Source organism: Plecotus auritus (genome assembly GCF_963455305.1).
Source record: "Plecotus auritus genome assembly, chromosome: 8".
NCBI classification, from domain to species: domain Eukaryota; kingdom Metazoa; phylum Chordata; class Mammalia; order Chiroptera; family Vespertilionidae; genus Plecotus; species Plecotus auritus.
In genome coordinates, this window is record NC_137782.1 from 93,555,431 (window position 1) to 93,571,954 (window position 16,524).

Consider the following 16,524-nt stretch of genomic DNA (forward strand, 5'->3'; position numbering starts at 1 on the left):
GGACCAGGGCGAGCTGGGGGTGCTGTGACTTCTGATTCTGTCATATCTGAGCCAATTTTCAGACTAAATGCTAGGACTATCCCAAGAGTCAGGGGATGAAGAAGGGGCCCAAGAGGGCACAATGCAGAGGAGGCGTGCCTCTGAAATACGGACAGGTGTGCCAGGCGCACAGTCAGCCACGGTGCTGACACGGGACTCCTGGGAGCAGGCATGAACCTAGTTCATCCTGAAAGCCATCTTGAGGGAACAATGATCCCATTTTACACAGGTGGAAACTGAGGCACAGGCAGACCAGGTGTCTGCCCAAGGTGGGCCAATGTCAGGGCATGCGGGCTGACTATGCTCAGATGGGGTTGTCCCCCTTCAGGTCCTGCAGCGCTAACCAGGGGGACCCAGCCCCACCTCCTCACCTCCCAGCCCAGCGGCATTTCCCAAGCACGAGATGGGACTGCCACACACGAAGGATTCCTTTCACCCCCACTTTGCCTTTCCACCCACTTTGACCTCTGGGTTTTATCCTGGCTGTGTGACCTTGGGCAAGTAGCTTAACCTCTCTGTGCCTCCATATTTTCAGCCTGTAAAATAGGGTGAGAGTCCCTTTCTTCATAGACTGGAGGGAAGGTTTAAGTGCGTTGGTATAAGGAGCCCCATGAGCATCAGCTCCTCGGGGGCTCAGGGCTGCGACACTGCAGTGGGGGCTGCAGTCAGGGCTCTGGGCTCCTGCAGGAGCTGGGCGGGGGTCCCAGCCCACAGTGGTGCTCCCCACCAGGGAAGAAAATCAGCCCTTGCCCAACATTGCGTTTTCGATGTTGGGGTGCTAGTATCAGCGGGAAAGGCAGCTCCCTGGGAGGGCAGTGCAGGAACTTAACTTGAGGTCTGTGGACAGGCTTAGGGTGCTGTGCTCCACCCAAAACCACGGGAGAAAGGTCGTGAGTTTGGCTCTTTTTGGCGGGGACCCTGGAAGTTCACAAGCTCTGCCAGTGCCGCAGCCGATGGCCAGCAGAGGGCGCTCGAACCAAGGCTGTGAAAGGCTGGGAGCTAGTTCAGCTGGTGGCTGGGCGGAAGATGCCGGCTGGGACTTGGCTGGGGTTCCTCTTCCCCCAGAGGCGCTCCTACTACAGAGATCAGCCAGATGGTGGTGCTGGGTCCGGGGCTGCTGGGGTCATGACTTTGCGCTGGTCCATTTAAAAATACCCCTGCCCAGGCCCCCCTCAGAGACTGTCCTCCGTTGGTCTGGGGTGGGTCTGGATCAATGTCCCAAGGGCAGAGAATCACTTGGCCCTCCTGTTGAACTCCTGGTGAGCACTGTCCTTATTTGTACCCATCTTACAGAGGAGGAGCCGCACAGCCAGGGCGAAAGCATTGTCCCTGAGAATCCTGGAGGCTTTCCTCCCCCTCCAGCCTGCCATTTGAAATGCAACATACTTTTTGGCATGCAGTCCTGTTTCGTTTAATCCCCAAAGGCTTTTAGCATCTTCTCTTTATCCCTCGTTTTCCAAAATTTCATTATAACAAGTCCCTCGGTTGAGGCTTGTAGTCACTGTGCCAAGTATCAGGAGGGATTTTCCACCTAAAAATTCAGTCTATCATTTGGCGACTCTTTGTTTTTGTTTTTGATCATTCATGCCTCCTACTTTATCCATACTCTCCATTTAGGAGCAATAGGGCTTATTCAATTAAGCCTGTAAATTTCTCACCTTTGTTATTGTCCATTTTACAAACAAATATTTATCTACTATCTGGAGAAAATTTTCTCACTGTCTTCTAATTCTTCTATGACTTTTTTTTCTTCAGATTTCAGCTTTCATACTTATAATGTCAAGGAGTTTCTCATTTCCTAAACTTCCTTTTTTTTTAGCAAACCATTCTTGTTTCCTGGTTGTGATATACTTTGCTCTTTGGAGGATGTTAATGACAGAGCTTTGGTGTTTTCTATTGTTCACTGCATTTTTTTTTTTCATTTTTAAAATTGATTTTAGAGAGAGAGGAAAGTAGGGGGGGAGAGAGAGAGAGAGAGAGAGAAACATTGATTTGTTGTTCCACTTGTTCATGCATTCATTGGCTGCTTCCTGTATGTGCCTGACCCAGGATGGAACTATAACCTTGGAGTCTCAGGACGATGCTCTAACCACTGAGTGCCCGGCCAGGGCCGCATTTTCTCTAGCTCCTCATAATTCCTCTTACGTTTGTTTGCCTTTTGTCTGACCTTCAAGTTGGAAGCTTATCTCAAATGTCTTGTGAAATATCTTTTAAAATAAAATCTGAATAGGGTTTTTTTTCTGTAATTTACAGGCCACTTAAAGACCTCAGACCTGCCCACCATGCACACTCCCCAATTTAAAGCTGCATATGCCCACCGATTGCACCTTGTCCCCCCAAAATTCTGTGAAAGAGGCATTCTTGATGTTGTGCAAAGTAGAAACTGACACACAGAGAGGGTTAAATGACTGGGCATCCACACAAATCCATGGAGTGACTCCACTCCATGATTGCCCCTCAAATGAAGTACTTCCTCTTTCCTTCAATAAAGAAAGCCTTTCCATGCTTAGGGAACCCTGGGAAGAAGCTCCCACACCCCCTTCCTGAAGTGGACACCTGATTTCTGCCAGCTCAGCACCCTTCCTTCTCCTTCCTATGGACTAGGTCCACGTGGATGACCTCACTTCCCCCATCACATCAGTCAATCAGATACTCCATTCTCCCTGGTTGGTTCAAGAATCAGCATGTGACCCATGCTCAACCAATCAGAATCTTCCCTGGGACATTCTACCAGCTGTATTTGGCTTGAAGAATTCTCTTTCTAAGTTGGCAGGCCATAAGCCTTGGGTGACTGGTGGCCACATAGAGAGAGTCAGAGATTTGGAAAGAAAGGGGCCTAACAATAATGCTTGAGCCCCTGGATCCAGTCATTCCTGAATTGAGGTATCCCTTGATTTCCCAATTGCATGAGAGAATAGATTCCCTTTTTTAAAAAAAATTATTTTTAAAAATATATTTTTATTGATTTCAGAGAGGAAGGGAGAGGGAAAGAGAGAGATAGAAACATCAGTGATGAGAGAGAATCATTGATTGGCTGGCTCCTGCACACCCCCTACTGGGGATCAAGCCCACAACCCAGGCATGTGGCCTTGACTGGAATTGAACCTGGGACCCTTCAGTCTGCAGGCTGATGCTCTATCCACTGAGGCAACCAGGCCAGGGCCAGATTCCCTTTTTAAAGCCCAGGTGAGCTAAGTTTCTGTCACTTGCAGCCCAGATGCTCTGGAATTATGGCCAGACTCTTTTTCTTGGTCTAAGCCCCTGCTGGGCCCACCTGTGATGAGTAGGGAAGCTGGGGTGAGAAATTAGAATTGCCTTTGTGAGCAGGTCATGGTGCTTTTGGAAAAGCACTTCTAACTCATAGGGTAAATTCCTCCCCCCCACCTCCTAGCCCCACCCCCACCCCCCATCCAACTTCGGGGGCTGCAAGCTCTGTGCACATGAAGGGTGAGGGAGGGTGGGTGAGCCAGGACAGTGGGGGTGGGGGACGAACAGGCTTAACCGTTCTCTGCGCTAACAGTAGCTAGCTAATTTTCTTCCTGAAGAGACCAGAGTTGACCTTCACCTCCAGTCCCCATTAACTGCCGCACGCTTTGTCAGCATGTTTATGACAAATTAATTACACAGAGAGAAGTCTCGCCGCAGCAGCTCTGGTGTGGGGGCCGAGGCTGAGCTCTGAGATGCTTTCTGATCGTGCTGACAAGGACCTGGTTAACCACAGACCTCGGGCAAACGTGGCGGCAAGCTGTGGGTTTTCAGCTCACCACGGAGGGCAGACAGAGCCAGGAGCAATGAGCCAAAGCCCATGTCAAGCCCCTGTACCTGGTGGCATGTTTGCAAACCGGATAGCCAATGGGAGAGTGATTTGGGGGCCCAGGCCACCGTGGTGGCCAAGATAACTTTGTCCCCAGAAGGCTGGGCAACTCCAGCCCATGGGAAAGAACCCCCAGCCCCTAGCGAATCCAGGACCTGCCCGGTCTCCCTGGAATCCGTGTGCAGGCAGGCTGGGCTCGTTCAGAGCACAGTGTCCCGCCCAAGTCCCAGGAGCACGTGGTCCGGCTCATTTCCCTCCCCCACACCTCCCACCCCCGCCGAGAAGGTCAGGCCTTAGTGAGGAGAGAGTGGGACCTGATGCAAAGGGAGTGCGGCCTGAGCCCTGCTGGCTGCCGGAGCACCCCTCCCATCAGCCCACCTGCTCTCCGCACCCGAGGTCCTGGGGTCGCACCGCAGATGCAGCCTTGACCCAGCCCCCGTGCTCACTCATGCTGGCCACGGCCAGGAGGCAGGAAGGTCAGCAGTGACACAGTTTATGGGACACAACTGTGCAGGGTGAGGGTCGCTGGCGCCGCTGGCTCCCTCCCGGCCTTGTCCGCCTTCCGCTGTTGGTTCTGAACCCCACCTCCCCCGGACCCTGTGCTGGGGCCAGTCCACTCAGGGGCTGTCCTCTGGGGCCTCTGAATCCCGGTTTTCAAGAGTCATAGCTTCCAGGTGGGAGGTGAACGCAGACATGTCGGGGTCAGCAGGACCAGTGCCATCTGGGAACTTGCCTCTGGGCTCCGCAGCTCTGGGCCGGGGCGCTGGGAAGAGATGGCGCCAGAGGCGTGTGAGCCGCCTCGCCTCAGTGGCCAGGTGATTGGTTCCCTGGGGACCACGACAGTAGCTCCCTGCTTCCCACCTCCTTGCTCTGTCCCGCCCTGTATCCATGGAGACTGAAGTCAAGCAGCTTATCGAGGTGCCCCTCCAGGGACCAGCTCACTTCAGCTAAGTCCTGACCTTTCCTTGGGACTTCCTGGCTCATCAGGACCCTCACTCTTGCTCCCTGGATGGGCCCCCCTTGTTCGCGCCTCAGGGCCTTTGCACTGGCTGTTCCCTCCACCTGCAATGCTGCCCTCAGATCTTTGCGTGGCTGGTTCAGGTGCCCCCTCCTCCCAGAGCCTCTCTTGCCTGGCGCAGGCAGCCCTCCCATCACGCCGCTGTCCGCCGCCCGCTGCCCCGTGGGCCCCAAGTCGGTGTTGTTGTTTTGTACAGCGCCCATCTCTCTTTGAAAGCGTGATTGCTTTGTGAGTTGTCCCTGTTCCCCCTGGCCCCTGAGCCCCGTGAGCAGAATCATTTATCTGTTTTGCTTGTTGCTGTGCCGCCAGGAGACGGGGGCTGGGACCCATGAGCACACGAATAGCTGCTGCCTCTCCTGTCTGGGGACTGAGTGACTAAGGCCAGGCAGGTGAGAACGGGAGGGGACATGCTCTGGGAGGCTCCCAGGAGGGGCAGCATCACAGGCGTGGGGCTGAGTAGGTCTTACTTCCCAGGTGGAGAAACAGGCTCAGCGCTCAGGGATGGGCTAGGTCTCGGCTAGAAAGATCTGACCCGCACCTCTCACAGCCTCGTGACTATGACGCTCTACCCCCAAGCCTCCGGGAATGGGAGGCACGACTGCTGAAGAAATGAATGAGAGAGAGAGAGAGAGAGAGAGAGAGAGAGAGAGAGAGAGAGAGAGAGAGAGAGAGGGAGAGGACTTTCAGGGGCCACCAGGTCCCAGGCTCACCCGCGTCCTCGGCCGGCTTCCCTGGGTCCCCACGGCTGGCCTCTGGCCCTGCCCCTGCTCTGAGGCCAGCTGCCCGCGGGCGGACACTCAGGCTGTTGCTGTTGCCGATGGCGGCGTCCTCCAAGAAGCAGGACTTGATGAGGACTCTCTGGGCCATGTCCCCCTCCTCCTCAGGGTGAGGTCCTGGTGTGGGCATTCGAATTTCAAACGAAGCTTCTGGGCCAGCAGTGGCGGCAGAGACTGTGGGTCAGCATGAGAGAGATGGAAGAGGGGGTGGTGAGCAGCTGGGCGGGCCAGAGCCAGATCCCCAGCCTGGCTCTCAAGCCCTCCCTGCGCTGGCGCCCCTGGCCCCCCACCTCCCCTGGTGCCTCTGCGGCTTGTCTGGGCTGCAGGCTCTGTCCTCTGCCTCCAGGTGGGCAGCGTGGGTCCCACCTCCTCCTGCTGCCTAGCTGACCTGGTCCTCCATGCTGTGCCTGGGACTCAGCCACCCGCTGCCCGCCTCCTGCCCTCCTCCCTGCCTCCTGCCCTCCTCCCCGTGTCCAGAAGCTCTAGAACAGTATCTCCAGCTTTGGTTAAAATGTTCTTGAGGCCCCCCAGCCCGGCCCAGCCTCTGCTGTCCTGCTCCTGCCCGTCCCACCCAAACTTCGGAAAAGACTGTCCACACTCAGCCAGCCTCCTTTCACTCCCCACACTCCTCTGTCCCCTCAGGTCACCGCTGACCCTGGTGGCTGGACCCCATGGAGCGCCTCAGGCCTCACTGGGCTCCCCCTTCTGGAAACCGCGTCCCTGGCTTCCCCTCCCTCTCAGGCCTCTCTGCTGGCTTTCTCCCCAGCTTGCCTCTGATTACCCGTGACCGGGAGGATACAGCCTAGGCCCTCTGGTCACCACCGACAGTGCTTAGTAGGGCACCAGGTACTTCGGTGGCTCCTGTCCTCCACCGTCCGAGATGCCATCCCAGTTGGCCATCTCTTCTGTCCCCCCTTCAGCTGCCCCGGCCTCTTCTGCTGCACGCCCATTGTACAGATGAAAACACTGAGGGTTCCGAGGGGCAGGGGCGTAGTAGGGCTGGGATCCTGAGCACTGGCTCTAAAAGCCCCACCTGCTCCACTCTGGTGGGCAGAAAGGAATTTCCCATCATGCCTCTCTCCCTGCAAAGACTGGCTTAGGTTCCATCCATTGAGGAGCCGAGTGGGGTGGGGTGGGGCGGATGGCTGCATGACCCCCAGTTACCTGGGGGGCTGTGGCCAGGGCCCATGGCCAGGGTGCCGTGCAGGTTCATCTCGTTGCCATGTCCCAGCTGCACCCGTCTGAGCACAGAATTGTCTATGCGGATGTCCTGCGGCCCCCAGGATCCAGCCGGGGGATCCTGAGCGCGGGGACCCACTGCTGGTGGAGGAGGGAGGTAGAGTGGGGCCATGGAGCCTGGCAGGAAACACAGCAACATGACCTCTGGCCCTCCCAACACCCCCACACACAGAGTGCTGGCTGGGCAGAGGAGACAGGCCTCCGGACTCTTCCTGGCACCATAGGAAAGGTGGGCCCAACAGAACAGTCAGCACGGGGTCCCCCAGGTTTTGGAGTGTCACTGGGGCACTCGAAACCCAGACAGTGAGCCTACCCTCTGCCTCCTCGTCGCCCTCAGTCCTCGGAGCCCTCGGGAGAGTCCCTCTTGGTGTGAGCGCATCTCTAACCGGCTCAGAGCCCCCCACGCTTTTCTCAGTGTTTCTTTTATGGTGACCTTCCTGGTTTCCCACATGAGGTAATGCTGCACAAATTTACTCGAAAAGTACATTTGAGCAGAATGAAAGGGAAACCATTTAACATGGAATCAACAATCAGACACGGGCATGGCTGGAATCGGGGTGTCGGGGAAGGCTCAGAGGATTGACGTTGGGCAACCGTTGATCTAGATTTTCAGACAAAGTTCTTCATTTCACAGTAGGGGAAACTGAGGCCCAGAAGGGGGAAGGGTTCTCTAGAAGTCACAGGGAGTATTCCCACTTTGGGCCTGATGCTTTCACTGTTGTCCCACGCTCGTCTGAGGGGTGGCCCTGCCCCCTCTCACCACAGTGCCTGCAGGGCCGTGTTTCATCATAACTAGGGCACCACTGGTGAGATGCATCCCAGTGTTAGAGATGTTTTAACATGGAGAAAACAGTGTGTCTCGGAATAAACAAAATGCTGCCGTGACCCTGAGGCCTCCTACTGAGGAGAGTGACCTGAACTGCTTCTCATGGGGAGAGATGGGTCCCCTGGAAAATGAGGCTAACGGTATTAGAATGAAAGGGAATCAGGAAGGGTTTGATCCAGGCGATCTGAAAGCCGCCCTTTCTCCTCGGAGGGTTGATTGCCCCCATTCCCTGACCCACCCAGACAGAGCAGCTGCCCCAGGTCCTCCCACGGCGTCTCCCAGAGGACTCACCGCTCTCTGCAGGGGTCATTTGTTTCATGATGTTGTTCCCGTGTCCAATCTGCACGGCTTCGGAGTTCTCGATGGAGATGTGGCCCTGTGGTCCGTTCTGACAGATCATGATGGGGGTTTGCTGGTAAATGATGGGGATGGTCTGACTTCTTCCCCTGGGATTCCCTGCGGAATGACATGCCACTCAACCCCTCTACATCTCCCGACGGATCAGGGGCTCCACCTGCCGACTGGAGCACTACGTCTTCTGGCAAGCCTGGACATAGAGTCCCAGTGCCCACCGGGGTGCTGAGTCCGGAGCCCCTAGCCAGGAACTGGCATGTCTGACAAATGCCACTGGCATCTCGGATGACCCTCCCCTGGACATTGTCACGGCAGGTCACCCTACCTGAGTGTCCTCTGCTACCCTGAGAGGATGGGGGGAGCGTCCTGCTCACCCTGCCCTCTGCCCCTCTCCCTTCGAGCAGCCACACGCTGACCATGAGCACCCTCCAGCCAAGGCTGGCGGGCTATCCACAGGCTGTTTCTGGCCACCAGATAAGCTTCGCTTGCCTCCCAAGGCATTTTTAAGAATTTGCCTTTGTGACGAGTGTTTAAAATCTGGCTGCTGTCACAGGTCATCATTCCTAGGATGTGAGAACCCTTGGTGTAGGGGTGTCCACCCATGCGGGCCAGCTGGACACCTGCCTGGGGCTTCGCCGCTGCACACACGGACCACATTCCCACCTCCGTGGGCCCTGGGCTCTTGCCTTTGCGGGCCCCTTCCTCCATTAAAATTTTTTTTTTAATTACATGTTATGACTGCATTGGGATAAAGACATATAATCTAGGCGAGAGTCGTTGTTATGATTATAATGTTCACTTTTTTCTTCTGATTTTAAGAGAAATGAGAACATTTCTGTGGGCCTGTAAAAGGACCGTGGGCTCTAGGCCCTGCAACTGCTGCACCTGGTGGATAAGTCGCCCTGGGACTCCGCCCCCGACTATCTGAGCCCAGACTGGTCTCCCTCAGCAATGCCAACTCCAAGTTGAGCAAAGTGCCTACAGAAAACTGCCAGCAACCTCAGGCTGAGCCCTGCCCCCAGGCCAATACAGTCAGGAGTGGGCCGCCCCTCCCAGCCCCTTGTCTTCTGCAACTACAGCCTCAGGCCCCACCTCCAGGAAGCCCTCCTTGGTTACTCCCCCATCATGCCCCTCCCTCCTGGAACCCCTTCCAGTGACTGGTCAGCAAGACAAGTGCAAGCTTCTGGGAGATTCTGAAGGTGGAGCAGGCCAAGTGCTCAGCAGGGTGCCCAGCAAGGAACACATGATGGGCATCCGAGTGTCTCTTTCCCTGCCCTGCCCAGGTGGGAAGCATGTCAGGGCCTACCTGGTTGGTAAATTTCCCATCTATTTGACTTCTGGTCCAAGTCCAGAAGGTGCTTTTTCTGCATGGCATACAGGTATCGGTTGACATCCTTTGACGTCTTCATCCCCAGGGACTGGGCGATGCTCACGGCCCTCAGGGGCCCGCTGGCGGCCAGTAACCTGTAGATCTGTCCCTGCACCAGCTCTGTGGGAGGCAGGATGGTGGGTGGTTAAGGAGGACTCTGGAGTTTGAGTCTGCTCCACTGCTTACTAGCTGTGCGACCCTGGGCAGCCGCGACCCCTCTGAGCCCATCCCTCATCCATCGGACGCGCATAATCACAGTGCCCACCGAGGCTGTCCTGGGGCTGGGGATGGGCACGGAGCCTCCAGGCGCGCCTGGCACACGGGGCTGCACAGTGATGTCAGCTCTCGACCGGAGACATCGATTCTCAGGCAGTTAGCTTCTTCCACCGCAGAGACTGAGCGCTGCCTCTGGGTGCTTTGTGGGAACCTTTCAGTGGGGTGGGAGGGCCTCGTACCCCAAACTCTTATAGCATCTCCTGTGGCTAAGGAGAGCTGGGGGTCAGAGGAAATGGGCCCCTGTCCCAGGAGCTGAAAGGAAGCCGGATGCTTCCACCAGTCACCGAGTGGAGAGCCAGGTTTCTGGGAATTGCAACTGCGTCTTGCAGGGGCCCCTCTGCTGAAGAAAGGAAGACGGCCAGGGGTGGTGGAGCAGGAAGGGGACGGGACTCTACCAGGCGAAGGCGGCTGGGTCGTGAGCTCTGATCCTGCCCTGCCTCTTTCCAGCTGTGCGGCTGCCCTGCTACCTGTCTTCCCTGGGAAAAGGGGGTTGAGTACCGTCTCTTAGCACCGAGGGAACCCCGGGTGCGCCCGGGCCCATTGTAAGAACTTGATAAATGTCAGCTCTTTTGGTCTGTGGGCTACAGAACTGGCTAAGAGGATCTAGTGTGATGTTAACTTGGTTCTATGATCATCACCATCATTGTCATCATTACTTTCTGTTGTTATTGTACTTTTCTGAGCACCTACTATGTGCTGGCACTAGGCTGAACCCTTTGCATCTAATCCTCTCGAAATCCCACAAAGCAGCCCTGCTCTTGTCTCCATTGGCCAGAAGAGGAAGTGAGGCATGATGAGGGGACATTATGCATCCCCGAGGGGCAGAGCCTCTATTCAAACCCAGGCCCAAATCCAGGCTTGTCCGTTGCCAGGACTGCTGGTGCTGGGTACCCCCCACACCCCAAGGTTGGCAGGTTACCATGGCTGGGCTGGGCCGGTGCTGTGGGAACCATTTCTCCAGTCCCACCCTCTCTCAAGCACCATGTCGCAGAGCCAGCATCATCCACTTGCAACTTAGCCTTCATCCGGTAGAGAACTTGGTTGATGTTCTTTTTGGGCACTTGGCATTCCTTTGCCAGCTGGGCAGCCTTCACAGGGGCGTCAGCATCCTTCAACACCCGCAGGATCCTCTGCTCAAGGTCTGGGAGAGGAGAGAGGGGCAGGGAGAGAACTGAGTGCCCAGGTTGGAACCTGGGCTAGAGGCTCTGGGGCAGAGGAGGCCCATGGGGGAGGGGCCCAGGGCAGAGCCCGAGCAGACATCCACCAACGACACTTCTGTTCAGTGAGTGGTTCATGGGCTGATCAGAAATGACCTTGGCTGGACAGCCTGGTGGCCAGAGGAGGTGGTCAGGCCTTTCACATGTCCTCCACTTGCTGAGAGTGGCTAGAAGGCAGGTGGGCGCTTAGCTCTCAGGTGTCCTCAGAGCAGAGGGGCGTGGAGGTGGCAGGATGGGGAGAGTGAGGGCAGAAGAGCAGGGGGTGGGGGGGCAGGGCAGTGGGCCAATTGCCCGAGGGAGGCATGCCACTCTGTTCCCAGATCCCAGCTGCCTCCTACCTTCAAAATCTGCCCTCCTGGGGCCTGCCATCCCTGCCTGTGTGGTCTGCCCTGGGAATGCTGTTCCTGGCTCCCTTGAGGCCCCTCATCTCCTCTTCTCTGCTTCCACCTCCTCAGGGCAGGATCCCCCAAACCAAGGGGATATGAGTTCAGGATGCAGAGGGCGCTGTGGGCAGCAGCCCCACCTATCAGCAGGAAACCTGGACCCCAGGAATCCCGAGGGAAATGCAAAGCAGGGCCCTGCTTGGGAAGTTGGGTCCCCTTCCGGGGAGGTGACCCTAGCGGGTCCTCTGTCTGCTGGTTTATCCGGCTCTGTGGTGGCAGTTCTAGTGGGGGATGGACCATCCGGTTCCATTGCTACAGCCCGGGCTGCGGCTCACCTTTGTCACAACGTTTTCACCTGCCGGCAGGTGAAGTGCAGTTAGAATACCTGGGGGTGCCCACTCCTTCACCCCAATTCTACCCCAAGCAGTCATCAGCTGCCAGAAATCCTCGTCCAGCCAACCACACACGGGCTCTGCCTTGTCCTGAAAAGAGTTTTGATTCTTGAAAAGCTGGTCCCTGGTCAGCCCCTTCCTGCCCCCTCCACCCTGACTGCAAAGGCCAGTGAAGGGAGCGAGCCCCCAGCAACTGGGAGGCTGTGAAATGGACGAGGTACAAGCGGCTAGTGATAAGGAAGGGGAAGCCACCAGAGAAGAAGTAGCATGTGGTTACCGAGTGCCCTTGACTGGTACCTGCGTGTCCCCTTGGGGAGCATGACAGGAACCTGGGAGCTGAGCCAGTCCACCTGGGCCACACCCTGCCCTCCCCTCCCTGCACCCCCTTTGCCTCCTTTTTGTTCTCTGAGGCTGGTTCCCCAGGTGTGAGCCCCAGCTCTGCCGCCTACTGGCTGTGTGACTCTGCGCCTCAGTTTCGCCACCTGTGAAGTGGGGTAATAGCAGCTACTTCAAAGATTGTGGTGAGGATGAAATGAGCTAATGAGAACAAAAACAACAACTAAAAACCAAAACCCCACCCGCAGCCTGCAGCCCCCAGGGGCACCCTAGAGCCCAGGGATTGCTCAGTGCTGGCCCCTCCACTGGGGCCTCGGGAGTGAAGCTCTCAGAGGGAGAGACAGCAGTGAAATGTGTGTCTCATCATATCGGCTTGTGCTGCTTCTCAAAATGCGTGTGAAGACGGCGCTCAGCCCCCAGCATCAGCCGATGCCCTGAGTGTTTTGCCTCTCAGGGCCTTGGTGGTCTCATGTGTGAAATGGGAACATCGCAGCGCTCACCACTGAGGTTATTGTGAAATGCATGGGGCATGTGGCCAGGCGCCTAGGGCAGAGCCAGCCTCCCAGACCAGCCCACACTCTCCTCCTTCTGGGCACTGTGTCACTATCATTGCTATAATCAGTCCCCCCAGGTCCCCACCATCACTTGGGAGGGAGTACTAGTACCTGTCTCATTGATATCTGCAGAAGCCTGGGCCATGCTGACAGCAGCAGCTAGGAGCCCGGGGAGACTTGGGGTCCTTGAGAAGGTGGGCTGGTCGAGGCTGGTGTCCCTGCGTGGCCGAGGCTGGGGCTTCTGGCAGCTGTGACGGGAGGCTGGTTCACAGGCAGGCACCAGCTGTTTATACCCCAGAAACAGGCCTAGAGAGCCGGAACTGATCAGCATTGTGGAGAAAAAGAAAATGAAACTTCTGTGTGTGGCTTTCGAAAGAAACAATATCGAAAGCAGAATTGATGAGTAAGAGGAAGTGGACTAGATGTTGGAGGGAAGAGCTGAGTAACTTCACTGATGTCCACCCTGACCCTCCCACACACAGAGGCTAGGACACTGGGTGCCCATGATCGTGTACACTTCAAAACGACAACTCTCTTTAATGAGCACCTACTGTGTGCTTTCAAATCTCATGGGCCCCTCTAACTCACCTACAGGGTAGGGACTAGTACTGGCCTCTTTTCTCAGAGGGAAACTGGGGCTCTGGTCAGTACGGCCACTTGTTCAAGGCCACAGACATGCTTGGGTCCTAACCCAGCCCCTCCCCACAGGTTTACTGCCTCTGTGACCTTGGGCAACTTATTTAACCTTTCTGTGCCTCCATTTACTTCCGGTTTCATTTACAGTCATGAGCACAATTGGGTACCCGCATGTTTCAGGCGAAACACCCCATCACTTTCATAAGTGATCCCCAAGCAGTCCAGAGCCATTGTTCTCTTTAAGGTAATAGAGGGAAAACTGAGGCCTACAGAAATGAAGGGCGTTGTGTGAGGCAGCCAAGAGGACCAAGAACTCAGCCCAGGAAGTCCCTGGGCCCGAGGTTCCAGCTCAGAGGCCTGGGCGGGCTAGCGGACATGCCCGTTCCCTCGGGGCACACTCACCGGGCAGCCTTTCTGCAAACGCAGGGGTCGAGAACAGCGATAGCAGCGAGGGAACGGGTCCGGGGGCTCGCCCAGAGGCTGCCTTTGCAGAGCAAGCATAAGTCCTGATGCCCAGTCCACAGCAGATCAACCAACTCCAACCTCCGCGGGCGGGGCCGAGCGTCCCAGGTGATGTCATTGGGAGGGTGTGGTGTGGAGAGTGTGACCACTCAATAAAATCAGGAAACCACAAGGGTGCTTTTGTTCCTCTTTTATGTAAAACCGAAGAAACCTGTATCTCTATATGAACTGACGATATTCACTTTAAATGCAGAGTGGTTACGGGTGTTGAGGAAGATTGTGGAAAGGGCCATGGGTGAGCCCCGGTGGATGCTGGGAGGCTCCGTACCGGGACCGGCCACCAGGTGGCGCCCGCTCACCAACCCAGGTGCTGGCCCACCTCCGCCTGGTCCCTCTGATTGAGGGAGGACCTCCCACCCATCATCTCCCCAGGGAAACCCGAGTCCATCTGGCCCTACCTTGGCTTCTCCCACGTCCTCTCCTCCTCAGGCTCCTTAACTCCTCCCAGGGTGGAAGCAGCAAGCCCAGGCCTTGACCCAGGTGCCTGGCCTCTTGGGCTTGCAGGCCAGGCTGAGGGCGGGCTTCATCCTGAGGGTCCAGTTGGCTTCTGGAAGGACCACTTGTGTTTCAGTGGTGATGGCTGGCCATCAGGCAGTGTTTGAATGGCCCTTCCTGTCCCCACTGTCCCGTCCTGAAGCCACGTGTGGCCTCCAACCTGGCTCTCTGAGTGATCCCCGGAACCTGCGGCAGGAGCCACTGTGCAGGAAAGGCCAAGCGTCTGGGAGGGCCGGCTGGGCAAGGATTCTGTCTTGCCTTCTTCAGGGCATGCCCTACTTCTCGCTGTGGGTCAGGACCGCTCTGAGTCTTAGTTTCTTCAACTGTAAAACAGAGATAATAAAGAAGAAGCATGTCTATATGATACTCGGTAGGTTCTCACAAGTTAGAAAATGTGCTGGATGCCTCTCTACCATATAACTGTGGGCACTAGGCAAAAGAAAAAAAAGTGAGAGAGAAAGAGAAAGAAAAACAATTGAACATGGCTAGGTTCCAACTTCCCTAGCATTGCACAGCACGTCTAGAATTCAGGGGAGCCATGAGCCTGCTGTGAGCGTCTTGCCACACTGAGTGGGATTCTCACTTTTAAATAATCCAAATGATTATCTTTTATTTCTCTTCTCAGTTTAAGAGATTTTCAAGGTAATTTTGACTTTAAAGATTGTCTTTAACCCAAATATCAATGGCTTACGCCATCCAGATGCTTCTTTCTTTTTTTCTCCTCAAACAGTCTGGTAGGTGGTCCAGGTTTGGTGTGGCACATCATGAGGTTAGGACTCAGGTCCCTTCTATCTTGTTGCTCTGCCATTTGTGGCCTCCATTCCAAGACTGGCCTTGGGTTCTAGAATCGCTGCTTAAGCTCCAGCCATCACATCTGCATTTTTTTCCAGCAGGAAGAAGGAAGGGGAAGAAGGGCATGTATCTCCCTTTTAAGAACACTTGCAAGTTGCACACACATTCCACTGACATCCCATTCATCTCACGTCCCAGCAAGGGAGGCTGGGGGGAAATGGTCTTTATTCTGGGCCGCAATGCACCCAGCTAAAATTGGGGCTTCTGGTACTTAAAAATACGGGACAACAGATATTGGAGGATACCTAGCTATCCCTTCCATTGAGAGGCTCAGGTGTTCCTCCGTGGAAGGAGCCAAGGTACCTCCTCTGTGCCTTTAGGTGTGGCCTATTTATTGATAGGTCCAAGTTCAAGGGCAGTTTCCACACTCTCAGAGCCTGCCACCCAGGGTGGAAGGCAAAAGGGGAGAGGAAGGGAGACAGGGACACCGGTGTCCTCTTACCCACCTGGGAAGGGCCTCAAAGGCCACAGGAAATCCCAGATGGCACCACTGACTGCTGGATCCCAAACCTCCTTTTGCCCTGAAAAGCAGACCCATTTTCTATGGCTTGTTTTTCCTAGAAACTGTTAAGAACTCTCCGCCCAAACCAGATGATAATGACACGTTACTGATCTCGAGTCTTTAGATTTCTCCCTTGCTCTCTTTGTGAAGAGAGATATTTTTACCGCACATTGTTTTGTCGAAACCCAGTCTCCTTTCTCCCAGGCAGCCTGATGTTATCTTCACATTTCCCCTGTGCATTCATCTCTAGGATCAGAAGGCACCAATGTGGGAAGTGACATGTCTTTGGTCAAGGGCAAAGGTCAGAGAACTGGAGGTGGCCAGAGAGGATTGCACAAGGTCCCAGGAGGTAAAGGAGAAGGGAGAGAAACCTAGATCAAGCAAAGCTGCTGCATCGAAGGCTCTGTTCGCTGCCCTTCAAGCAGAGCTTGGTCACCCATGTCCTCAGAGTCAGGCAAACCGGGGGCTCTCGTCCTGGCACCCCCACCTTTTAGCTCTGTGCCTGGAGCAAGCCACTACTCATCTGAGCCTCAGTTGTGGGGTTGTTGTTCAATGAGGTCATGGCTGAAGGTTGTAGCAGAGCACTGAGCACGTAGCATGTGCTCATTAAACAGGAGCTGGTTGTATCATCATCATAGGATCTCCAGCTGTCCCTCTCTCAGGTGACAGAGCAGTCCCATTTATTCAGCTGGTCATTCACCAAATGGTTTCTTGTGCCTTCTTAACCCCAGGCCACACGTTGGGGCCCGCCCAGGGAAGGGGGAGCAGGAGAAAGGCCCCTTCACTGGTTCCTGGTTCCGCTTCCCACTCTGGCTGCAGAAGAGGCTACATTGCCCAGTCCAGGGATTGACAGGTGGTCCAGGTTGAGTCCCGGGTCCTCCCATCCCCAGCTCTCAGCAGCAATGGATAGGCAGGTGGATAGGC

At 55.6% G+C, this 16,524-nt stretch overlaps 1 protein-coding gene across 1 annotated transcript; it reads right to left on the minus strand.

Moving 5' to 3' along the window:
- Positions 1-4,470: 4,470 nt before the first annotated feature.
- On the minus strand, positions 4,471-12,811 carry ZBP1 (Z-DNA binding protein 1; the record flags this gene model as incomplete). The annotated part of the gene is made up of 7 exons (XM_080683933.1): positions 12,705-12,811; positions 10,631-10,852; positions 9,373-9,555; positions 8,004-8,168; positions 6,812-7,003; positions 5,582-5,821; positions 4,471-4,616 (listed from the first exon to the last, which is right to left on the minus strand). Exons 1-7 carry the CDS (start codon positions 12,736-12,738, stop codon positions 4,471-4,473), a joined length of 1,182 nt encoding a protein of 393 aa, XP_080540059.1. The 5' UTR covers positions 12,739-12,811.
- Positions 12,812-16,524: the final 3,713 nt, after the last annotated feature.